A 26,005-nucleotide genomic window follows, 5' to 3' on the forward strand; every position below is an offset into this window, starting at 1 on the left:
TCAGTCTCTCATTGATCTCACAGTCTCGCTATAAGAGGATCTGGCAACCATCATCAACACCTACAGTGATTTGACTGGATTGTGGGTGCAGAACAGACTAACATTTGTTTACAGATGAACAGAAGAGAGAAAGCAGATACTAGGCAGGTGTGCTTGTCTCTCACCCTCTGTGGCAAACTGTTCCAGGTGTTTCAGGGTGATGTCCTTGTATCTGGAGCTGTCTGCTAATCGCTCATAGATCACGGTGTCCTGGGAGACAAAAACATGGCATAATTCTTCTACTCTGTGCTGCCTTCACGGATCACATAAAATGCAGAGGAAAAGAGAGTGATAACATATGTCTGACTAATTCTACATTCTTTCTTTCTTTGCTTCATGAAAACATTTATACTTTAACACTTTAATATTTGATCCGGTTTTAACGCATCACACAACAGCTGGGATGTGATGTGGGAGGAAAAACATATCTTTCCATCATTCTCTATCCGAGATCTGCCAGATTTTATTACATACTCTTAACATTTCTTACATGCACATACACAGATCAAGATTATTTTAGGAATAAAATTACTGATTGATAAAATGAATAAAAATTGGTTAGGTTATTCAAGGTCGATTACTCAAGGCTTTGTCTGTAATATAAAATATTTGTTGTTGTTCACACATTTAGTTTTAGACCCAACATGAAACCTAAAATCTAAAATAGCTTTTCTTATCTATAATGTTGATTTAAACTGCCTTGTAGCTTTTAATTAACAATTTTTGTGTACTTTTTGTGTAATTTTGTGTCGATTTTTGCACAGATTATTTTCAAAGGAAATATTGAGCAAGATGAGAAATAGCAGGTTTTTAACAGGTTACAGAACATGTATAACTGAAGGAATAATTGGCAGATTACTTGAGTACCAAAATAATAATTTGTGCAAAGGCAGTGTGCTTTGTGTATTTGTCTGGCTCTTCACTTCTTCACAAGAGAAAGCACTCTAGAGTGGCCAGGGTTTGGTTGCAAGCGTCTGACGGCTCTCTGTTTCCATAGCAACAGACTATGAGATACTCACAGCCCCTTTGCAATAAAGGCGGATCTTTCCTGATGGAATGCGCATGATGACTGACATCCTCTTCCTGGTACTGTTGGATAGGGGGAGGGGGTCAGGGTGAAAACAAAACAGCACAATCATCCATCACCATTACTATCATAATCATTGACACCATCATAATCATCACCACTATGAGTAAATATGGTGCTGAAATACAGCAAAACCATCATGGTGTTTTTGTTTTCTATCAAGCAGAATGAATGGGCAGAGCTGAACACATGACAATGAAAACATCAAAGAAAAGCCTACTTGTGCTGCAGTAATTTACCTTGTGAACTCCAAAACGTGCAACAATTCATATCTCTCCTCCTCTCCAAGCTGTAAGACAGAAAAGCATCAACATTATGTCTCAAGAGGTCAAGGTTTAGCTGTTTAGCCCTGTCCCGTTAGCCTCTGCTGGCAGATGTTGTTTTACAGCATCTTTCTCCATTACTGGACAATAAGCATTTCTTTTTTCAAGCAAATATAAACTGTATAAATCACAAATATTTCACTATAGTATAATAGATATTTTAGCATTTTACTTTCGTTACATGAATTGTACAAGTTTCATACAAGTTATATATGAAAAAATACAAAATAAATACTATATATATATATACATATACTGTATATAGGTAGGCTGTGTTTTTGTTGCAACACACGCTATTACAATAAAGTTAGTTGAAATCATTGAAATCTTGTTGTCATGCTTGGTTAGGACAGTGTATTAGCACAGAGTTTGAGATCTCTACCGTTCTCTTAGCTCATTTTGAAAGACTGAACTTCATCTTGACAGCAGGGAGCAGGAAATTAAAACTTTTAATTGCTTTTTTTGGCCTCCGTGACTTATGGAGGTAAGCAAGTATGATGATGGGGTGGATGATGGGAGTTGTCTTGCACTAAAGGGCCAAAATTAGAGAGTGTTACAGACCAGGGAGCACAAGACTTGCACTCTTCCCCTGGCGCTGGCATCAGATTAACCAATTACAGTTGCAAAGTGTGACTCCTCGCTCCCAGGTCTAAGAAAACAGCAGCGCTTTCTGTCTCACTAATTAAATTCTCTCTAATCTTCACTCAGCAAGTTTCTATTAAGAGCTCTGCGCAGATATCTTCAGCACATCGGCCGTCTCTCTCACTATCCTCCTCCAGTGCTGCAAAATTTCTCACTTTTTTTCTTTACAACTAAAGAAAGAGTGAGAAATGGGGAGGGGGGGGGGGGGGGGGGGGGGCACTGCATCAAACCATCACATTCCCCAGTTCTTCTCCACTGAGACATCGAGTAGGGTGAGAAAAATCGCATTCAATACTGTGAAACAGCCAGAAAAAAGCTAAAGACCATATATCTTTAATTCAGCTCTTCCTTCATTTCAAATCAACAGAAGCACTTGTTTTGAATTAAAAAAGGTTTTGAAGACACACCAACCTTTAATGATGTAGTACAGAAGTGTTTCCTACATATTTTTGCTGTACATAATTAGCCCTAACTAAATACAAAACAAAGCAATAAGATTGTGACTTTTTTTTCTTACTATTTATCACAATAAAACTCTTTGTATCCAGTAAAGTAGGTCAGATGGTAATTCAGTAACTGCTGAGATGGAATCAGCAAGTTATTTTGTTGAATTTTTTTTATATTAATGTCCCTTTGGGCAATTCAGTAAAATAACCAACTCATGTGAATTATTTGTTCATAAATCAGATTCAATTAATCTTTAATTCAGTCTTCAAACTAACAACGTGGGTAAAATATAATGGTAACAATTTACAATCTAAAAAAAAAAACATTTATTAATCTTGGTTAATGTTAATTTCTACAGTTGCTAACACACTATTATTCAAAAGTTTGGGGTCTTTAAGATTTCTTAAAATAGTTTTTGTCTTATGCACACCAAGGCTGCATTGATTTGATACAGCAAAAACAGTAATATTATTCAAATTTAACAACTGTTTTCTATTTTAAAATAGTGATATATGATGATATAAATAATGATTATACATGTCAACTTTCAACATATTATAAATTATAAATGTTGAGCTGCTTAATATTTTTCTGTGGAAATCGTGATACATTTTGTTTAGGATTCTTTGATGATTAGAAACTTCAAAAGAACATCATTTATTTGAAACAGAATTTTTTTGTAACAATGTAAAAATCTTTACAGTTACTTTAATGCACCCTGCGGTTTAATGCATCCTTGCTCAATAAAGTATTATTTCTTAAAAAAAAAAAAAAAAAAATGCTGTGGAGATTCAGTAGCATCCTTGCCGAACAGCAGTGCAGAAAAGATCGTGAAAGGGTTATTTGTTTCAGACAGAAAGAATGTTTGTTATTTATTGGTATATAAAAATGAAGTTGCCACAGGTCTGCGATGGCTTCCTCTCTATAATACATTATAATAAGGATATAATGGATCTGTTGAAGAGGGACCCCGGCGTACAAATTGCCTTTAATAGTTCTCCAGAGTGCAAAGTGTGAGTGAGCTATGCAGCATGACAGAGGGCGAGTCACGTTCCCACTGCAACTCATCATCAATTCCCACAACGTCTTTACTTACCGACTCCACAATAACACAGTCTGGAGTTCTCCCAGAGAACACAAAACCCAGGTCTTCTGCTGCCCGAACCAAAGCACCTTCATCTGTGGAACAAGACAGCATTTGGTGAAGGCAGGTGGCGGTTAAGTCACATTGGATAAAAGCGTCTGGTATATGACTACTTGTTCACAACACTAAGCAGACAAACTGTTGGAGATGAGGTGGCACTACTAAAACCTGCTGTTACCTTTCGTCCTGCGATCGATCTCTACAAAAAAATCATCCGCCCGTGCTTTCCATTTATCTCAAACGTGGTCTGGCTAATATTCAATGCACCGCTGCACAGACGTGAAATTAAAATGGGTCACCAGTCTCGCTAAGCCTCAAAGCTAGGGATAAATTCTGAAAAATGCTAAAAAGATAAATTATGCATAACCATGAAGGTGTCAAATGCAAGCACCGGAGAGAGTGAACCTGCATTAATTAACTCATCTGTTTCTTTGCCTGCATTATTTCACATTCATGAATGTCTTACGAACAAATTATATCTGTTATCAGGCAACTTGATAAAAAGCATCCTAACAGATTCACAACACTGATCCGTCTCATCTGAACACTGATGTCTGCTAGAGATTGGAAAACCAAATCAGAATCATTAGAAAGAGGAACAGGAAATTAAGATCATGCTGTGGCTGCCCTCTTCACTTCCTGTACTCCATCAACAGCAACCAGCTGTCTGTCTTGTCTTAGAGCCTGAAATTAGTTCAATGATCCATTTGTGGATCAGTTTCCACATTAGTAGAACTACATCTATAGATTTATTTGCTATATTTAAAGATGCATCTATTGAATCCATACACTACCACTCAAAAGTTTGGGGTCAGTGAGATTTTTAAGGTTTTTGAAACATGTCTCTTATGCACACAAAGGCTGCATTTATTTGATCAAAAAATCTGTAAAAACAGTAATATTGTGACTGTTTTATATTGTAATATATTTGAAATATATAAAATCTTTACCCGTGATGAATGCTATGAATGCTAATAAAAAACAAACATTTATTATCAAAGTTTTCACAACATATTAAGCAGAACAAATCTGCTTCATTATCAATGTTAAAAACTTTTTCAGGATTCTTCAAATTAATTGAAGGTTCATTAAATTATAAGATTATAAATGTCTTTACTGTCATTTCTGATCATTTAATGCATCTTTACTGGAAAAAAAAATCGGTATTGAAATAGCTTTAGAACGGTAGTGTATATATATATATTAGGGAAATCTTCCTCTGTGGGCTTTTTTTCAACAGTTATATTTGTAATTAATCGGCATGTCACAATTCATTTTATTACATTTTTTAAACAACTGACAGCCCCAATGTACAAATATTTGCTGTTTAAGTGTATGGGGATTTTGACTGACCTGGGGAAGCAGCCTGGTAGGTGATCTTGTTGTCAGTGCGTTCAGGGACAGCCGTGTGACAGATAGCCATCATGGTCATGAAATCTTTAATGACTGGAGCAGTGGGCTGTGTAGGAAAAAACTAAAGCATAAGAAACTCAATCTCTACATATTAATCTTTAGAATGAAACTCATCCTTGATGGTTTGTTGTACAGACATGAATTGGTGTTAGGACAAATTTCGTTTTCAACTTATGTGTTACCTCTTGAATCTGTAACAACATATCATTTTTTTTTACAGCTATGCAGATGATTTACAGTTATACTTATCACTACGATCCAATGATCTGACAAGCTTAGACGTTCTCCAAGCATGCTTAGCAGATTGAAAGCAAAAATTGAACAGCTTGTAATTTTCTGCAAATCAACACTGATGCTGACATAAATGCTGAAAGTGATTCTGTACCGTTATAGTTGTGGTGTGAACTCTGCTATTCTTTTATATATCGAACAATTTCTAAAACTATATCTTTATCGTTATAGTAATCGTACTTGGTGTGAACTAGCCTTAACATTGACAAAAGGCCTAGATTTGTGATTGTACACTACTAAACACCAAGGTGGGCAGAACAGAGCTGATATGAGCAAGAAGAGCCGTGAGGGAAGATAGGAGGTGGGAGCGTGTGGATATCAGAGCCTGTGTGTAAATTTCTGGCTGGCTGGGCATGACTGAGCAGCTGTGATGCCATTACAGTACTTACATGATTACTTTGGAGGTTTTCCAGTAAGCTGGGGTCATTAAATCCAGCTTCCTCTGTGGACTGAGTGCTGTGACTGCATACAAAGAGAGATATGAAGGAAGACAGAGATAAATACAGAAGCAGGTGCTCTCATTTATAAACAAAAGGGCCATTTTGTCTCCCTTCACTAAAAAACAACAATTCTCCATTTGCAGTGAAAATGATCTGAAAAATAATGGAAAATAAACTGTCTCCAATTGCTAAGCATCAGTCTGTTTGTTTATGAAGTGCCATTTACTGTACATATTTGAGCCCTAGGGGGTCTGCAGTGGTACTGCAGGGGGTGCCAATGATTCTTTAATTAAAAAAAATAAAATAAAATAAGCATTTAACTAAATTACATTAAGTTAAAATTAACAAAAGCAACCATTAAGAGGCTGAAGTATTGCATGCATCTATAATGTAAAATTAAAATTAATGCACACATGTGACTAAGCAACATTTATTTATAACAGATTTTCAATTAAAAGAAAATAATGTTTAGCTATTAAATCAAACATAATGCAAATAAACAAAGATGACTATAAAGGACGGTCTCATCAATATTAACAATATGCAAAAGAGAAAGCTCAGGGAAAGCTCATCTTTGTCAAACATTAATTCCCTCAAATGCCTTGCTCCTTAGCTTTGGCCCCCAAACACCCCGATTCCCACTTTAACATTAGTAGCACATTATTATCAGACACTAAAGCTTTTGCATTATAAAAAACCTATCCTCTTACTATTCATGAAACATCTATTTAGAGTGGATGCAAACATCATGTGACCACCCACTGACAATCTCATCAGTAGAGGTGCACTGAATTTACACCTTGCAGACTACAGCATTTTTAGAAAGGGTATTGATTAGTAGGTCTGTGATATACAGGCCATTCAATGGCTCAGTAGTGGACATGTCTATAGCTGTATGCTGAACATGACATTTTTAAGAACCAGTTCAAATACTACATTAACCCTCGCCCAAGCCAGTGCGGAAAGGACATTTGATCAGAGCATCTTACTGCAGCGGCAGCCTCAGAAATCAGAACCGTATAAATCTGACCGTGAAAAGGTTAGGTGAGATTTGCGGCTTCTGGCAAAGGAGTCTGGGGGGAAAATGTAATGTTTCGTCACACTGGGTTCAGTGTACAGCATTGTTCACCTCACCAGTGCATTAGATCAAACATGTTGCAGATGATTGGTTGGTGAGCTTCAACTCTTAGACTGAAGATGTCATGTTGAGGTAAGGACAAAATCATAGGGGGGTGGGGGAATTGGGGGGCATAAAAAGGAGGACAAATTTATCACACTAAGAGGTGCACATTATGAAACTGCGCTGACACCAGCAAAAACCCAATTTCCTGTCTCTCAGCACCTCAATACGTGCAGGGATACGTGCAGACATGCTCCTTTCACTCACACACAAAAAGGTTCAGGTTTCAAACGTGTTAAAATGCATTGGTCGAACATCAGTCCGAATGTGCAACAAGCAGAAAATGTAGCTTTCGAACAGAAAAGGCCACGTATCATGCAACGTGAACATTAGGATCTCTGCTGCCGCGCTGACGGAGTACTTTGAGCAAAAGCTAGGGCGCATATATACACATAGAAATACAATGACACAGCATATTTCATATTACTATAAATGAATAAATGTACGTTTACAGCTTCCTATTCATTTCTAATTTCCTATTTTTCCTATTAATTCATACTTTTATTCAACAAGAATGCATTAATTTGATCAAAAGTGACAGTAAAGGCATTTATAATGTTACAAAAGATTTCCATTTCAAATAAACGCTGTTCTTATGAACGTTCTATAAAAATAAATAAAAATAATCACGGTTTCCACAAAAATATTCATCAGAAACAGTTTTTTTTAAAAGGTCTTAAGCATCTAATCAGCATATTAGAATGATTTCTAAAAATGTGACACTGAATCTTTGGCATCACAAGAATAAATTACATTGACAAATTAATTAAAATAGAAAAACAGTTCTTTTACACTGTAATAATATTTTACAATTGTACTTTTTAAAATGGTATTTGTGATCAAACAAATGCAGATAACACTGCACAAATTACTGGTTTGTCAAGAGCTGGAAGCATTATAATAATTATTGCAATTTTTAACGCCCTAACTCATCATTTGACTTTCTCAAGACTTTAATACAAAATTAGCGTGCCACCATCATTTTTGGTGTGTTATTATTTATAACTTTGGCTCAATTAAACATAAGTAATGAGGTCATGTGACAATGATGTTGAATGCTTAACGTTACATAATGCATATAGCATCACATGCTATTTATAGAAGTAGTAAGCAGTATTCAGAATAGACTGTGCATGCTACTGCATTCTGAAGACAGCCTCTGTTATTGGTGATCCAAAGCCCAGCGGACAATCGTCTCCATGGAAACTGAATGCGACACTGTAGTTATCAGCCCTCGATGGCCCGATTTTGCTCATTCATTCATATCCCTACCGCAATCTACTGCAGTATTGAACTATAATGGACTATAACAGATAAACACGTTATTTCTTTCTCTATCACACGCACCACACAGGCCATTGCAGCATTTCCTATTACAACTCCACTGAAAAGTAAGCAGTAGTTCACCATTGTTTAAATGTGAGCATGTTTATGAGAGGGAAAAAACAGAGTAAACAGCAGAGGTGGAGGGGCACGAGAAATATGTCAGTGTTGCTTACACAACTCCCACAAGACACATGCACACACGCTTCCTTTGTTCCCCTGCACATGGCTTCACCGCTCAAATGAAGCTACAATCCTGTCCTGCGGACTTAATGCTCACAGCCAAAGACAGATACTGCATATACAGTGCATAAGTTAATGATGAAATTCTCCAGAAGCTTTTATCTGGAAAAAACAGACAATTGTTTTGCTACAACAGGGAACCCAGTCCTTTCGGCCAGCATTTTTTGTTACGTATGCTTTTATTCTTGATTGATCCATCTACATTGAGACTACATTAATGTTTTGTGCTTAAAAGGATAGTTCACCCAAAAATGAAAACCATCATCATTTACTCACCCTCAAGTTGTTCCAAACCTATATGAGTTTCTTTCTTCTGCTGAACACAAAAGAAGATATTTTGAAGAATATGGGAACTAACAGTTGATGGACCCCATTGACTTCCATATAATAATAATTAAAAAAAAACTATGGAAGTCAATGGGGTCCATCAACTGTTTGGTTACTGACATTCTTCAAAATATCTTTTGTGTTCAGCAGAAGAAAGAAATTCATACAGGTTTGGAAAAACTTGCGGGTGAGTAAATGATGACAGGGCTTTCATTTTTGGGTGAACTATCCCTTAAACATACATATTTAGTTAGATAAATAGCTCACTCCAAAATTAAAAATGTCACCTCCATGTCATTCCAAACCCGTATGACTTTTTTTTTTTCTATGGACACAAAAATATGATGTTTTGAAAAATGTGCCTTTGTCCTTACAATAAAAGTCAACGGGGTCCAATGTTATCAGCATTTCTTCTTTTTCATGTTCCACAAAAGAAACTCAATTTCAGGATTCCGCTGTAGAAAGTATCCGCGTTAATATTCATTATTTAATTTCATTTTACGAAAATCCATTTTCAATTTGTGGAAACATTATTCTGAATTATGTTATATTTTGAGTGCAATACAACCCCTACTAGGCTTTATTAGATAAACCTGACAGACTTGCTAAAGATAGATTTTAATATCAATATCAGATGGGCTTGTAAAACATTTTCGAGTTACGAAGATATTCAATCTTATGGACACAACATGACTTTCAATTCTCTCCACAGGAATCCTGCTCTTCTAGGGACACTATGGAGATCTCTAGAGCCCCGTTCACTAAGTGCAAATTGTCCTCATGGGGTCCATGCTGGATGTGGAAGATTGATTTAATTTATAACGCCGCTACTGTAACAATAATGTAAATGTAGAAAGCGTAATATATTAAAAGTAAAAATTAAATATTATACATTGAAATTGTAATCAGTATAAATGGAGTAAAGTAAATATTAACAATGTACAGCATTAATGTTATAAATAAATGTAAATAATATATATTTAGCAGTAAACGAGAACTGGTCTTTTATAGTCTTTATTCAGAATATGATTTATTTAATTGTTTTCTTACTTTAGGTGAAATTTGACCCAGAACGATTTACCCACATAAAGTGATGTCAGTCAGGGTTTTTGCTTCTCATATGCTCTGAGGGATATTTCAGTAATGTCCAAATGGGAAGTAAAATTTTCAAGCTGGAGCTCCATTTATATTTTATTAGTGTTGTCTAAAATTAATGTGTCTTGAGTTTGGCTGTTCCAGTTAGAAATCATAAAGTGTGTCATGATATGGATTGCTTTCCAAAAGTTCAATCCTGGAGACTGGTCACAAATCTACATACATCACTGTTCTTTAAGCATGACCTTTAACTGCAGGTTACACAGGGACAGCAACCATAGAGTAGACTGAAATCGGAAAACTTTTGCTAAATGGCCTAACTTTTGCTATATACAGTGCCTGTCAAAAAAGTATGGAAAGTTGAAACATTACATTCTTGTGTTTTTGAAAAGTCTCTTATGCTCACCAAGGCTGCATTGATTTGATCAAAAATACAGTAAAAACAATAATATTGTGAAAAATTACACTTTAAAATAAATTGTTTTTCTATTTTAATACATTTTAAAAAGTAATTTATTCCTGTGATGGGAAAGGAAAGCTGAATTTTCAGCATCACTACTCCAGTCTTCAGTGTCACATGATCCTTCAGAAATCATTCTAATATACTGATTTGCTGCTCAAGAAACATTTATTATTATTGTCAATGTTGAATAAACCAATAAGCCCCACAAAGCCGTGTTTTACATTGAATTTAGAACAGCTAAGGGCCGTTGTTAGGCACGAGGCGGAGCTTTTATACAAACGGTTATAAAACAAAAAATATAACATTATAACACATTCCTCCGCCAAGCAATGTAGTTCCAAAGAGGTTGCCAAGCAACACATGCAGCAACAAAGAATCACAAACGGCAGTTGCGCAGTAATACTAATGTAATGCGGTCACAGGTGTATTTTTGTTTAATAATTTACAACGGCTTCAAACGCGGCTCAACCAATCAGAAATCAAGGACCGGACCTATCCGTTTTATAAAAATTTTTTTGCTGCTTAACATTTTTGTGAAAACAATACCATTTAAGCATTTGTGGTAAGATTAAAAAGAGAGAAATTAATACTATAATTCATCAAAAATGCATTGAATTGGTCAAAAGTGACAGTGAAGACATTTTTAATTACAAAAGATATTTAATAAATACAATTAAATGCTGTTCACAGAACTTCGATTCATCAAAATAATCCTAAAAAAAGTCTCACCATTTCCACGAAAATGTTGAGGAGCATTTAACAATAGCTATGTTTCCATCCACATGTTTTTATCCGCATTAAGTGATATCGAATGAAAAATGCCTTATGGAAACAGTAAAATTCGATTGAATTTCATGAATATCGACTCAAATGAAATACGATCGGTCTCATCGAATTTTATCTTGATCGATATACGGCTTATGCGATAAACGCGGATGGAAACGTTATCATGGTGCGATCCATTTTGCCTAGTAAAACTTTGTTCGCAAATGTTGGCTTGAATGTTGTGCAATTCGATGAGAAAATGAATGGAAACACCTTAACATGTCTCAAATCAATTCGATATACCAATTTGATCGCAAAACAGCATGTGACGTCATTACGCACAGGTTTTTATCCGCTTTAAAGCCGTTTGATGGAAACACACTTTCACCAGCTTTATTCGCATGAGGTTTTTTACCGAACTTCAGATAATTCGATTGACAAGTGAATGGAAACATGGCTATAGACAAAGATAATAAGAAATCATCATATTAGAACGATTTCTGAAGGATCATGTGACACTGAAGACTGGAGTAATGATGCTGAAAATTCAGCTTTGACAACACAGGAATAAATTAAAATATATTCAAATAGAAAACAGTTCTCTTAATTTTTAATAATATTTCATATTACAGTTTTCACTGTATTTTTTGCTTAAATTAATGCAGCCTTAGCCTTAGAGCATAAGAGACTTCTTTCAAAAACATTAAAAAAAAAATTATAATAGTGTTTCCAAACTTTTGACAGTTACTGGGTTCTATATATATAGCAAAAGTTACACCATAGAGTGACTCATATATATACAAAAACAATATTCTGTAGTAAACAAGTTTGTGCTGAGAAATCAAAGACAAACTCAGTCTACAATAGAAAACACCTGTTGCTGTCTTAACCATACAGTACAGCCCAAAACAACGGATTTATTCGATTAAATCAAACCAGCACAGCACAGAATATCAGACAACAGCTCCTTTTTAATTTACATTCAACAGGAATCTGTCTTCACGTTAATTTAGGGTGACACCGTGCAGACAAAGTCCAATAAACACAACCACATCACAAGAAAAGGGCTCAAACCACATTCCTCACAAGGCAACACAGCAAGAACACATCACAGAAGCATAAAGCATACAGCCAATGGTGTTGGTCCTTACCAGTCCTCCTCCGCAAAACTACCATCCTCAACTTCAGCCGCATGACTGTAGGGTGGAGTGAAGAGAGTTACAGACAAAACAGAACCCAAATGACCACGTTTACCCATGTCTGCCTGTGCAATAAATCACATCTATAGAAATGGGCTTAAGATAGGGATGCACGATATAGGATTTTGGCCGATATTCGATATGCCGATATTTTCAAACTCATTTTGCCCGATGCCGATACCGATATATTTGTATTTTTTTTAAGTGCAAAAAAAGCTTATTAAAGCTTCTATTAATGTTCTCAGTCAAGAGCAGTGAGTGATTTCCTCTGTGTTTTGTTGTTTTATTAACATTAACGGGATAGTTCTCCCAAAAATTTAAATTGTCATCATTTACTCTCTCAAGTTTCTTTCTTCTGTTGAAATTATAAAAGTTATTTGGAAGAATGTGGCTAACCAAACAGTTGCTGTACTCCAGTGACTTCCATAGTATATTTAAGCACAAGAAAGAAATGAATCCAGGTTTGAAACAACATTAGATAGACAGAATTTTTATTTCTGGGTGCAGTATCTCTTTAAAGACAAGCGGCAGAATATTATTACTGTCTCTTTAAGAACTGCACGCGAGTAACGCGACGCGTCTAATATACACGCATTTGACAAGCAGATTTTCTGTTTGCTTTCACTTTAGACATAACCAACTTTGTTTATGTAAACCTTGTGTGTATTTGACAGTATCAGCGCAATAAGACTGGAAAGATTAGTCCAGTATGCAGGCGCTGTGACAGGCTTTTAGTTCCTGTGAGCGTCGGGTGTAACGCGCTCAGAAAAGCGGATGTTAGAACAGCGCATCAGCACGTGAATGACATGTTTACCTAGCAAGACTTTGACGCACATGCAAACAATGAACTTTTGTGAATTGCGGTGTCCCGTGAGTGTAACTCTACCTCTGCGTTTACATGTGATGTGAATGTACGTCGCGTTGTACAGTATGTTGAGATGAAGGCGCCAGAATTGAACTGATAGAATGCACGATACTATGATTTTTCTTCAAAAGCAGATAGTGGAGACATTTTAATCGTCCACGATCAAAAACCGTGAGACGCACGGCACACCCCTAGTTGGAAGTTTAAGTTGCTGGCGCTCATGCTTCGTTCACGGTCGTCACGTGCGCATAGGAAACACGCCACCCTATCGGCAAGGCTCATCGGCAGAAATATTCATATCGGCCGATGCCGATGATGGTCATTTTAAGCTTTTATCGGCCGATACCGATGTTGTCCCGATATCATCGTGCATCCCTAGCTTAAGAGAATTTATTGATATACTTTGAATAGAAAGCATAATGTTTATGCTTTAATTAATAAATTAACATGAACAGATGCATCTCAATAAATCCAATTTATATTTTGTAAAACTAATTCCTGCAAACACGTTAAGAAAAGTTAGACCAAATTGAATAAAGGGATTTTGTGAGATGCAAGAGCGTTGATCCAAAATAAAGAATTAAAAATGTATTCACTGCAAGGTAAAACTCTAAGATTTATCCACACTAATTGTCTAACAAATAATCAGATTTAATGCAACAGACCTCACATGAATTTGAAGGGTAAGGGAGAATGACTAACCAATAAACAGCATACTGTGACTACAGCTAATTAAAGAGCACTAATCCAAGGTAAGACAAATAATTAGATGAATACTGGAATGGCTACATTATCTACTATATAGAAAGGATAAGACAAGCCAGTGCTAGTAGAGGGGCAGTGGATGAATTGCTGGCTGCTAAAGCGATTCTGCTGGGATAGGGAGACACAGCCACTGCTGCCGGCTTGACAGCAAAAAATTATTCTCGCATCTTTGCTCAGGTCAACAGATTCAGGCGTTGAGGGCTTTGTTAATTGTAATACGAGTGGACATTGGCCTGACCATGTGTTTAAGGACCAGACACTGGTAAAGGGAAAAAGTTAGAATGAGCAGAGTTAATATTATGACACAACGGGAGAATAGCACACTAGGGAAATAAAAAAACAAAACAATACATGGAGTTGTGTGTATTGTAGAAAACGTTTTGAAAGAGCAATGTACACACAACACAATAATAACAAATGCCACGTGTCACATGGTATTATAAGTCCCAACCATAGTACATAGATTTGTGGACATGTACCATGTCACGTTATTATTTGAAGTCTCCTTTACATGGTCCGTGAATATGGAAATCATTCAGTATCGTGGTATACATCAAAGTACTACGGTATTCAGGTACATCTGATACGGTCAATTTATCATGGTACAGCCATAGTACTTTTTAAATGGGGTTTGTCATGAATGTAGGAATACATAACTTCAGAAGATCTATCAGGAAAACAAAAAGAAAGAAAAAGAAAAAAGAGAAAAGGAAAAAGAACAGAAAATTGATTAAATAAGAAAAGTGCAAGGAAAAGAAATTGGAAAATGAAAGAAAAAAAAAAGAATGGAAAAATCTGTAAAATGTCCAATATGCTATTAATGATCCTACGTTGACAAAATATTGCTTGGGTAAAAAGCATTAGCATTGACCCTATTGCTTCATGTGGCGTATTTCAAACCCAAATTATGACTCGACAGAAACTACAAAAGCAAAAGGCAGGTTGACTGGTCATGCACATATCTGACTCTGTACCATCAGCCTCAGGGGGAAGAGAATTGTTTAGTACGCTGAAACAGAAGAACTGCATTTCAGCAGGGGGGAACAGTGCATTTACGCTAATATAGGCCAACACAAGTCCTGCAGGTATTAGACTCGACGACTTCTTCAGCATCCAAACAAAACAGATTTCTGCAGACTGGTGGGACTTGGGTCTTTTAAAACAAACATGGTTTAAAAAAGACAAATGCTAGCCGTGTCAGACCCTTTTGGGTTGTTACTGAGAAAAAGAGCTTAGAGCAACAAGATCGAGAAAAGCAGTAGGGTACCTGAGAGACTTGCACCAAGGTATCCCTGCAGAACTGCACTACCTCAGCTCACTTCAAACAGACTCTCAAAAGTACTTGCTAAAAAGGTGGTGCAGCCTAGTTGGTAAAGATTATGGCTGTTAATGTTGCAGGTTCAAACAAGAATTGGAGTCAAGACCTGATCCACAATAGACTTCTTGACTCTTGAGGCCTAGATCCAGCCTTGTCAGTCAAAAACAAAACATAAAAAACCTACACATTGCAATGAACTGAAATCAAAGTTGGAATCAACTGTACCTAAAAGACCTCTAAAATGCTGAAAAACCTGTTGTACGCAATCTATTACATGCCTTCTGTCATCAAATTGATAGTTCATTCCCAGTAAAAGGCATTTTAGTTTTCTAAAAACATTGCCCTTCAGGTTGCGATACATGTGTCTGTTATCCTTCAGGTTGTGATACATGTGTCTGTTTTCTGTGAAATCTTTAATACATTTTTATGAAGTAAACATAATAATAAGTTATACAGTATATTGTTAGCAATATTTCAAGATGAACACATATTGGACAGAAGCAACTTAGGTTTACTTGAATATTCCTATAATTTTTCAAATCTAATACAATACATATATAGGGATATTGAGAAATGTTTATTTGTAGCATTGCATTGTTTTGCCCTCCACAATAAAACTACAGTGCTTAGATCATAAAAGCATTTAAATATAATATCATATTTTTTACATTTCATTTTATATGTTGTCTAAATGTTACAAAAAAAAAATCCATTTCATAAAATCATATCTGACTTTTTTTTTTTTTTTTTTTTCTCTAATTAACCAAAATACAAAACAATGCTGAAATTACTGCAGCATTTAATTTTTTTTTTTTTTTTAAAGTAATGAGACTAAGACCAAAGTCACATTTATATTATAAAGGATCAAGACTCCAACTCTGGTTCAACCCCAAGTTGGTAAATGAATATACTTGCCAATTTAGCTATACAATAATATAAACAAATAGTATATATTTTGTTTTTCTTATTCTGACAATATGGATTCAGACCCCGTCCTACCACCTGACCTAAATGGGTAATGTTTATCAGTTTCCAAGTTCATTGCACAGATGAGATCATGTCTAACCCGAGAGACATTTGGGGGTGGGGTGAGTACAGCTGGACATTAACACACAACAATTCACAAACAATGAACAAAAGAGGCAAAGCAGCACTCCTGCTACTGCACCATATAATCATCTTGTTTGTCAATCATTCTATGTCTCTGCCTGAGACTACATCCAATGAGACTACACTCTATGCTCCTACAATGGTTTCTTCTTAAATCACTGGCATACACACACATTAGATAATGCTATTAGGTAATATGCCAAGCTAGATCCAGGCCACACATGTTAATGTGTTTTTAATAAGTTGCAAAGGAGATGGGGCCAGAGGAGACCCTGATGTAGGCCTATAAATAAGAAAAGGAAGTGAAAATTATCCAATAAAGACTGCCCAGCTTTACAACCCAAACACAGTTATGACAGTTCCAAAAGCAAAGAAATACAATAATTTCCTCTAGTGCTGAGGGCTAAAGAGCACTTTGGCCATCATGTCTCCATGAAATCTCATTAAATTAATTAACATCTTTAGCCAAAGGGATTTCCTCATTAATTACTGTTCTATTTAGCTGTGCAACGTAACACAAGCAGGGGGGAAAGAGTCATGGGGGGCCAAAACACATCGCACGCTTTTGTGACAATGTCAAATCTTTGTTTTACGTGAGACACATGGCTATTAATGTCTGAAATTAAGACTATGAGGACAGAAAACGGTCCAATGTTGACAGAGACACCAGCACGTGTGCATAAAAACAACAACATTCAAGTCTACTGTACAGTGTTGTTATTGTTAACAAAAACTATTAAAAATTTTAAGTTAAACAAAAGCAAAATAAAATATTAGACAAAAACTAGAAATGTTAAATTAGTTTAAATAAAATAAGTTTAAGTCAAAGATATATCATCTGAGATCATATCAAAACCAACTTTTCAACCTCTTGGTCTACATATGACACCGGCAGACCAAACCTTTGTTTACTAAATGAACGAGATTGGTTTAGAAGTGTAAATGAACATAATTGAGACATAAAATGATGTGCTGGTGTTATTAGTGTAGTCACTCACTGTGGATTTAGGAGATGCCTTGAGATTTTTTTGGGTCAATGGGGAGAGTTTTCAATGAAGACATGTGAACGAAAAATCTGAGAAATTCAAGAAATTCACCTCGGACAGAAACACAAAAGAGACATAAAATGCAAGGTCTAGTGGAAAGATGTCAGCTCATCTCAACATTAACACCAGAACTCCAGCATGCTACACTAGCAGCATGTTGGTTTTTCCAGTCCGACAAACATGTCAAGTCAAAAATCTAGGCTACATTTCACATCAAACTCTTCCTTTGGGCTTGCGCCAAGTTTCTCCACTCACTGCAAGAAAAGATGTCACGCTTCAAAAACATCAATGACTTGGTTCGGTGGCTGTACTCGCTCCGACGCCCAGCAATAGGAGATGTGGGGGAAGAGGAGGGATGCATCATCAAACGGGACCAAGTTTATTTGAAGCTGATAAAAGATCGCATCAATATTCAGGAGGTGGAGCACGACTCACTTCTGAAATATACAGTGGCCCAGTTTGCAAACGTAAAAGAGCTGTAAAACATACTTGAGAGAGAATAAACGGGTACCATGCTGACTTCACCAATGGATAAGCAGAGGGATCCCTCCTCTATGTAGAAAGAAATATCTAGAAGAACGGCTTGAGGAATGATGCTGGCTTAGGAGGCATCAGCATTGTAATTTAGCCTGGTGCAAAGGTCAAGGATGTAGAATTAGAGGGTGAACGAATGAGCTTCATACTGCATGATCTTGCTGGTTATATTCTCTTAAACGTAACGTACGGACGTTCAGACGTCATATTGTTCAAAGGTTTGGGGTCAGTATGTTTTTTTTTTTTTTTATTAAAGTGTCTATGTCAGGTTAAAATTTTTTTTTATATATATTAAATAAGGGTTAGATGTCTGAGTGAAAATGTAATTATCATTAAAATTATTATTGTAATTACCCTACAGTAAGCTTTATAGCCATTTCTGTCAAGATCATATTTTTAAAACACAGCTCAGCTGTGACGTCAGAAGAGAGAGTCGTGCCACAAATTTTATTCAAGTGAGTTTTGAGTCTGAGCAGATCCAAAATCCCCCTCAAAAACCCCCCACAGCCATACACTTTTGAAGAAACATAAATATCTGGTGTGAAGATAACCAGTGGAGAGTTGGGCAGGTGTATATATAATATAGGCATAACTTAGAGGTGGAACAGTACATGTATTCGTATTGAACCGAAACGGTACGGGCGTCACGGTTCGGTGCATGAATACACGAGTATAAAAATAAATAAAACTCGCGTGCAAATTATGCGGGTTGTTTGTGTTGGTGAGAGAGAGAGAGAGAGAGAGAGAGAGAGAGAGAGAGAGAGAGAGAGAGAGAGAGAGAGAGAGAGAGAGAGAGAGAGAGAGAGAGAGAGAGAGAGAGAGACGCGGGCGCGATCGAACAGTGGAAACATAAAAACTGGAAGAAATGTGCGCTGCAAATGACCGACGTCTTGGATACCGAAGCAGCACTGAAGTCAGCGCGTTTGGTCCGAACAAAGTTGACCCAGGCACGGAACACAGACCTGCTTTTTGGGAAAAAGTGGACTCTGTGACCGGTTTTAACTGTGTTTTAGCACCCAGCACAAACGCAGTAATTCACCATCGTGAAAATACGCCTGCGTATACCTAACTAACTACCTAACTTCAATAGCTAACTAAATAAATAAATGTCCTAATCACTAATTCTCTGGCTCTATCACTCGTACAATTATCAACACAGCTCACAAACTCACTTTCTCAGCGCCCTGGGAGACGTCTCCCTCTTATGACGTCAAGCGATCCGTTTGGGCGAAGAGCAGTTTTAAGTGAGTACTGAAAATAACGACCTTTTTCACCTTATATTCTGCCTTTAGGTATCGAAAATCATACAAAACAATACAACAACTTGTCAAATGTGTATTTCCCCAAACTATTTTGTGTTAATCATAATTACAAATTTAACCTGACATACGCACTTTAACACTCTTTTTTTTAAATCAACTGAATGCATCTTTGCTGGATGGAGTCAGTAAAGGCATTTATAATGTTAATTCCTCTTCTTTTTTTTTTATCAGTATCCACAAAAATATTAAACAGCCGAACTGTTTTCAACACTGATAATAGAAAATGCTTCTTAAGCACCCAATCAGTATTAGAATGATTTCTGAAGGATCATGTGACACTGGAGTAATGATGCTGAAAATTTAGTTTTGCCAAGGAATAAATTACATTTTAAAATATTTTACAATAGAAAACAATATTACTGTTTTTATCAGATAAATGCAGCTTTGGTGAGCATAAAAGAAAAAAGAAAAAGAAAAAATTGACACCAAACTTTTGATCAAGTATAAAATGACTATGAAAATCATCATATAAAATCTGTCAGTGATGATATCATTGTAATATTGGCATAATGAATCGTGATTTTTATTTCTTTGCGTGTTGATTCTCATGAACAGCACACAGAAAACAAGACCAGAAACAAAAGCTCGCCACATATTTTTCTGTGTACCAAAAATCAAGTTTGGAAAACTCCAACCTGCAAGTGAACACAGAAGACAACTTCAGACCAATAGAAAAATTTTTAAATCACAGACTGACCTCTTGGCTCAATATAGAGAAAATAAACTCCAAGTGTGACAGGTGCCTGAGGTGAGTGTAATACAGCATTTAATAAATTAAAACCCTAAAAAAATAATTGCCTGCCTTGCAAGCATTAGCACTGGAAATCTAAATACATTTTTCAACATTATGAATTTAATATTTCCAGTAAGTGTTTTCCTTTAAGTGTCACAATGGAACTGCCTCTTGAATCTCCTGATCTCAGAAGAGTTTTAATTGAGTTAATAGGATTAATGCTGCTCCTAATGCTGGAGCACAGATCATTTAGATTCAGCTCTGAAACGGCTGAGATGTGCTTTATTCTCTGAATGCAGAATGTAAAGAGGCACTATTAAGCATGAATGTGAATACTAGATTGTATTTTGTGATGGTTGGCGTGTCTGTGATAAGATCTAGAGTCCTTGTGCAAGTAAACATCCAATAATCTCAGTGCCGTGGCCCCGACGTGACCTTGCCCAATACGCCTCATCTTTCGTAAACTGCTTACCATAAACATCACTGTGCTCATAAAATCTATCTGGTGAGAAGGAAAGACACAGATATGGAAGAGAGCTATGCCATCATTGTCTCATCTGCCACATGCTGATGAACATTTCTTCAAAAACACTCACATAGCACAATGGAAATCTAATCTTTCACAACACGTTAGGCTTATAAATACAACTGTGTAAAACCTCACACGATTTTCTACATCTAGTTTTAGAACAGACATATACATTGCATGCCCCATAAAAACGTCCCAAATTAGACAAATAGTCAACCTGAAACGCTGTGTTCCTATCTAAGCGTGTAAAAAAAGGAAGAAAATCTGCGAGTCCCCTTCTCTGATATTTATAGAATCACTCTGGCTGTGCAGGGAAGCATCGAGGCAGCTGCTAACAAGGGAGCTGAGGACAAGACAGCTAGAGCCAGATGCACACTCTACTGATTATGAAAGCAATGTGAAACAGAGCCTTACCCGTAGGCCACGCCTGCAATTGTGCACTTCTTAAACTGCATGACGTTGCAGGTCAGGGTGCCCGTCTTGTCCGAAAAGATGTACTTGACCTGGTTTTAGGAAAAAGAGAGCAATAAACTACAGTAAATTAGGTAAAAGTAAGCAGACTTAAAGTAAATATATTCAACCCATTTTACTTCCATAATGCAACTTATTCTGAGCGAAACAAAACAACATTTAAAGGGTTAGTTCACCCAAAAATTTTAATTCTGTCATTATTTCATGTAGTTTCTAAACCTGTAAGACCTTCGTTCGTCTTCGGACCACAAATTAAGATATTTTTGATGAAATCTGAGAGCTTTCTGTCCCTCCATTGAAAGTCGAAGCAACTACCACTTTGACGTTTCAAAAAGTTAATAAAGAGATTGTAAAACTAATCCATATGAATTGAGTGGTTCAGTCCAAATTTTCTGAAAAAACTAATTGCTTTATATGATGAACAGATTTAATTTAAGCGTTTATTCACATATACACATTTATCAACGCACACATCAGTTAACTTGTGCATTAGGATATAACTTTATCCTAATGCTGTTGTAAAGCCTAAACAATCTGTTACGGTAATTTCTATTATAACTGTAAAGCTGCTTTGAAACAATCCATACTGTTAAAAGCGCTTTATAAATGAAGGTGACTTGACGTGAGGTAAATAAAAGCTCGAGCATGTTTGCTTGACATGCGAGAACCAATGAGGTTCATTCTCGTGTGTTACGCAGCATGTTTGAGCTTCTGCAAGAACCAATGCGGTTTGTTCTCGCACGTAAAGCAGGTTCGGTTGAGCTTCTGTTTATGCTCGCTGATCAATGTTTATATGTGAATAAAAGCATAAATTCAATCTGTTCATCACATTAAATGATCGGGTCTCTTCAGAAAATTTACAGATTTATAGACTAAACCACTCAATTCATATGGATTCATTTTACGATCTCTTTATTAACTTTTTGAACCGTCAAAGTGGTAGTGGCCTGTGACTGTGCCAACTGATTTGATTTCATTAAAAATATCTTAATTTGTGTTCTGAAAAGAACTTGTAAAGACATGAGTGAGTAAATAATGACAGAATTTTCATTTTTGGGTAAAGCCAGGAATTAACTCGACAGCAAAAAGTAGGTCTTCATTATATTAACTGGCATTAGCATGCATTCCCTAATAAAATTCTACTAACTGATATCATCGCTGATAACTGATGAATAGAATATAGTAACATTAGATAGTAGATAGTAAAAATCTGTATTATTTTGTTTGAATAAATCTAATAAAACACAAAAGAAGTTAAATGAATCATTTTAAATGCTACAAGTGAAGTGTTTTTAAAGGTTAACTTTAAGTGATTGTTAGATGACGGCAAAGGTAAATCAAATCAAAATTTTGGTTTCATTTTTCATTTTCATTCATCCCCTTTTGTTTATTTCTGAAATTGAGGACAAGCAGTACCTGTCCCAACTCCTCATTCAGGTTTGATGTCCGGGCCATAGCTGGTGTGTTGGTGGCTTCATACAGCATGTCAGTGTCCTAAATGACAGTGTCACCAAGCAGAATTAATATTCAGAACCATTTTTTATTGATACCCTGCCACCTGGACTCCAAAACATGATTAACACTTTAAAATTATATTTTCATCCTCAAAAGCAACCTCCACTCAAAAGTATTGCCATTCAGTGAGAACTCAAAACTCCACTGCATCTAAAAGCAGTGTCTGTGTGCTTTAAGCGCCCTGCCCTAAATCCAATTTTGGCATCTTCATATGGGTTATTTTGATGAAGCTCCACTTTCGTTTGGGCTGTGAAGTTTTCTGGGATTGGCCCTGGAGGTTTAAGCAGTCTGCATTTCAAAGACAGCAGATTCATCAAGCAGGAACAGCTCCTGTGGCTTAGACTCGCACTCACCCAGTTGATGAAGAAAGCCTGGACGAACTTGATGACCTCTAGAGTCACCAGAAGACTGATGGGAATCAGGTTGTTGAAGAGGATGATGAAGGTGAGGAAGTTCAGGCCAAAATTAGCTGCTCCACCATCTGGAAAAAGAAGAGCGAGGGAAGGAAGAGGAGAGAGTGCAAGTGAGGTGACAGACAGGTTTCTGAGCAATGAAAGGCATGATGGGATGGGGTGGACTGGGGAGGGATGATGGAAGGACAATGCCACAAGCTCATCTGGTCTAATTTGCAACGTTTCCACAATGCTCCACTAGCGTTGTGCGAGCGTTGTGCAAACACTAATCTGAGCAAATTCAACTCTTTCAACCAATCTCTCCGATAAGACTCTAGCCTACGAATTTACATTCAATTCTCCAATTAGGTCTCCATTCATTAGTAGCTAAACTGAGACTCGAGTCTTTGACATCATAGCAGAAGCCTTGGCAATATGAGCAAAATTCAAAGCAACACATTATCCCACAATGCACTGGGGTGGGTGATCATGATTTCCGATCTTAAACACTAAATTTAACAAAGAGAGCAGCACAAAGAAAAAGTGTAATCGATAAAAACAAGACCACAGACACAAGACAGCTCAGACAGAATTAAAGTCAACATGAAACAACATTCACAACCCATTTTACTTCTAACCCTAACTGTTCAAATAATTGGGGTCAAAACATTTTTTTTATTAAATACTTCTGTTCAACACTTTAACATTTACAATGTTACAAATGTTTTCTATTTCAAATAAATGCTATCCTTTTTGAAATTTCCATTCATCAAAGAGTCCTGAAAAATATGTATCATGGTTTCCACAAAAATATTAAGTACCACCTGTTTTCAATATTAATATAATAATAAAAGTTTCTTGATCACCAAATCAGTATATTAGAATGCTTTCTGGAGAATCATGTGACACTGAAGACTGGTGTCAAAGCTGAATTTTCAGCATCTTTACTCCAAAGGAATAAATTACATTAAAATATATTAAAACAGAAAAAGATAATATTGCACAATAATGCTGTTTTTACTCTTTTTCCAATCAAATAAAACACTTTTTTTCAAAATAATTACCATTCAAAAGGTCTGTAAGATTTTTTTTTTAGTGTATCCATAAAAATATATATATTTTGGCTATTGGTTAACATTAACCACTGATGAAATGGTGAGACCAAAGTGTTAAGGTAAATGGGTTTAATTTTGATTTCGTGTTGACTTTAAGTATTAATGAAAAGCTTTACCCAGGGGGGGGGGGGGCAGGGGGGAGGGGTCCGCAGAGTGCAATAATGCTCTTTCTGAGCAGTTAGGAGGAGAGGGAGTGCTTTCCCATACAGAATCATAGAACTAAAGAGGCTGGGCAATCATACAACTGCTATTGGAACTTACTCACACAGAGAGGAAGAGGATTTGGCTATTGGTGGGAAGGAAGACAATCAGTTTGGATGTTTCAATGTAAAGAAGGGGGACTCAGTCCAAAGTACCTTCCCATAATATGAAGCCGAAAAGAGAGATGTGACATTTAGAGATATTTCAATAATTTGGAAGGTTTGAAACGGTCTCTTGTTTGTCGGCTGAAGAAGACCTTTCCTGTTGGAAGATTTTTGCTGCACTGGAAATGTACTACTAAGCACTACTAAGAATACATACTAAGTTATTAAACGACTTATGTCTTGCTTGACTGTTGAACAGTCATCTAGTCTTAAAAGACTCTTCTAGTCCTGTTAATTATTGTGAAGCTGTTTTGAAACTATTCCTATGTATAAACTGCTATAAATATGAAGATGACTTGACTTGAAAACTACACCCAACAAACACCAAGTCAGCAATAAATCCTTTCTCTGCATTCAATATAAATGAGTTTAAATGAGACAAAGGCTAATCATTAATACCCACCAATCTGCACATGCTCACAGCAGCATTCTGAAGCAGTGGAAGATGCAGCACGTATCTCTCTAAACTACTGCAGGTCCAGTGACATCAGTGCAGCAAGGAGTCACGCTGTAGGGTCAGCACTTCTCAAGACACCCGTCAGCACTTGTGCAGCACAAAACCTGCTACCTGTTATTTCATGGTCAGGAGTTCAACATGGGTGACTGTTGTTGCAGGTGGTGTGAATGCATAAACGACTGCAGCTCAAGTGCTCTAGTCCATAGCTCAATCTGCATGGAGCCATGTGCATTGGTTTGGATACTTACTGGGACAGAAGCCAAAGCCAAAACATCACAGGGGTTCAAAGTCAAATGAATTATTTATTATGAATAATTACTCATCTGCTTGAAGTGTGCGATGCTTAGATTAATGAGTGGAAGGTGTGTATTCATTGTGTGTACGCCTGCTAACCCAATCTGGAAACCTTAAAGCATACTGCATTGTTTTCACCTCTGGGGATGAATCCTATCCTGATGTCCAGCAGAACAAAACCAAACAGATGCAATCATGCCCAAGAGGTCAAGAGTTGGCTGGTTAGCCTGACCCAGTTAGTTTGCAGATGTTGTAACTACACCATCTTGCTGCAAAAAGCATTTTCTCCATTGACATCCATTTAAAAGTAGCCGGTATTCCGAATAATTAGTTTTCAAAATTTCTTACTTGTGCAACTAGCACTGAAATGAATAGGAATACTAAATAGATACACTACCATTCAAAAGTTTGAGGTTGGTAAGATTTTTAAATATTTTTGAAAGTAGTCTCTTATGCTCAGCAAGGCTGCTTTAATACAGTAAAACAGTAATATTGTGAAATATTATTACAATTTAAAACAATGATTTTCTATTTTAATATATTTTAAAATGTTTGTTTTTTTCTGTGATGGCAAAGCTTAATTTTGAATGGTAGTGTAGTTCCCTCCAGGTATTATGAACCATCTTGATCATACCTCTGACTGAAGAGCAGGAAGTGTCCTTGGTTTATTTCGTAAATATGACCAGCAAAAGCATGTAAACAACAAATCAATGCCACCTCTCGCTTTTACGGTTCCACTAGGACGGCAAACAA

The 26,005-nt window shown here is 36.5% G+C and overlaps 1 protein-coding gene across 5 annotated transcripts in view; it reads right to left on the reverse strand.

Moving 5' to 3' along the window:
* Positions 1-26,005, reverse strand: part of atp8a1 (ATPase phospholipid transporting 8A1) — a 147,987-nt gene that overhangs the window by 57,574 nt on the left and 64,408 nt on the right. For 4 of the 5 annotated variants that reach the window (XM_056257316.1, XM_056257313.1, XM_056257315.1 and 1 more), the window contains exons 12-21: positions 22,983-23,110; positions 22,531-22,608; positions 21,058-21,146; positions 12,374-12,418; positions 5,776-5,848; positions 5,036-5,141; positions 3,635-3,717; positions 1,366-1,415; positions 1,059-1,128; positions 165-249 (exon numbers count right to left, since the gene is read on the reverse strand). In XM_056257316.1, coding sequence (XP_056113291.1) covers positions 165-249; positions 1,059-1,128; positions 1,366-1,415; positions 3,635-3,717; positions 5,036-5,141; positions 5,776-5,848; positions 12,374-12,418; positions 21,058-21,146; positions 22,531-22,608; positions 22,983-23,110 — 807 coding nt within the window. The remainder of the gene's footprint in view (positions 1-164; positions 250-1,058; positions 1,129-1,365; positions 1,416-3,634; positions 3,718-5,035; positions 5,142-5,775; positions 5,849-12,373; positions 12,419-21,057; positions 21,147-22,530; positions 22,609-22,982; positions 23,111-26,005) is intronic. The other variant, XM_056257317.1, reaches the window with a different exon arrangement.

Source organism: Rhinichthys klamathensis, unplaced genomic scaffold (assembly GCF_029890125.1).
Source record: "Rhinichthys klamathensis goyatoka isolate OS25496 unplaced genomic scaffold, OSU_Roscu_1.1 h1tg000136l_1, whole genome shotgun sequence".
In the NCBI taxonomy this organism is placed as follows: domain Eukaryota; kingdom Metazoa; phylum Chordata; class Actinopteri; order Cypriniformes; family Leuciscidae; genus Rhinichthys; species Rhinichthys klamathensis.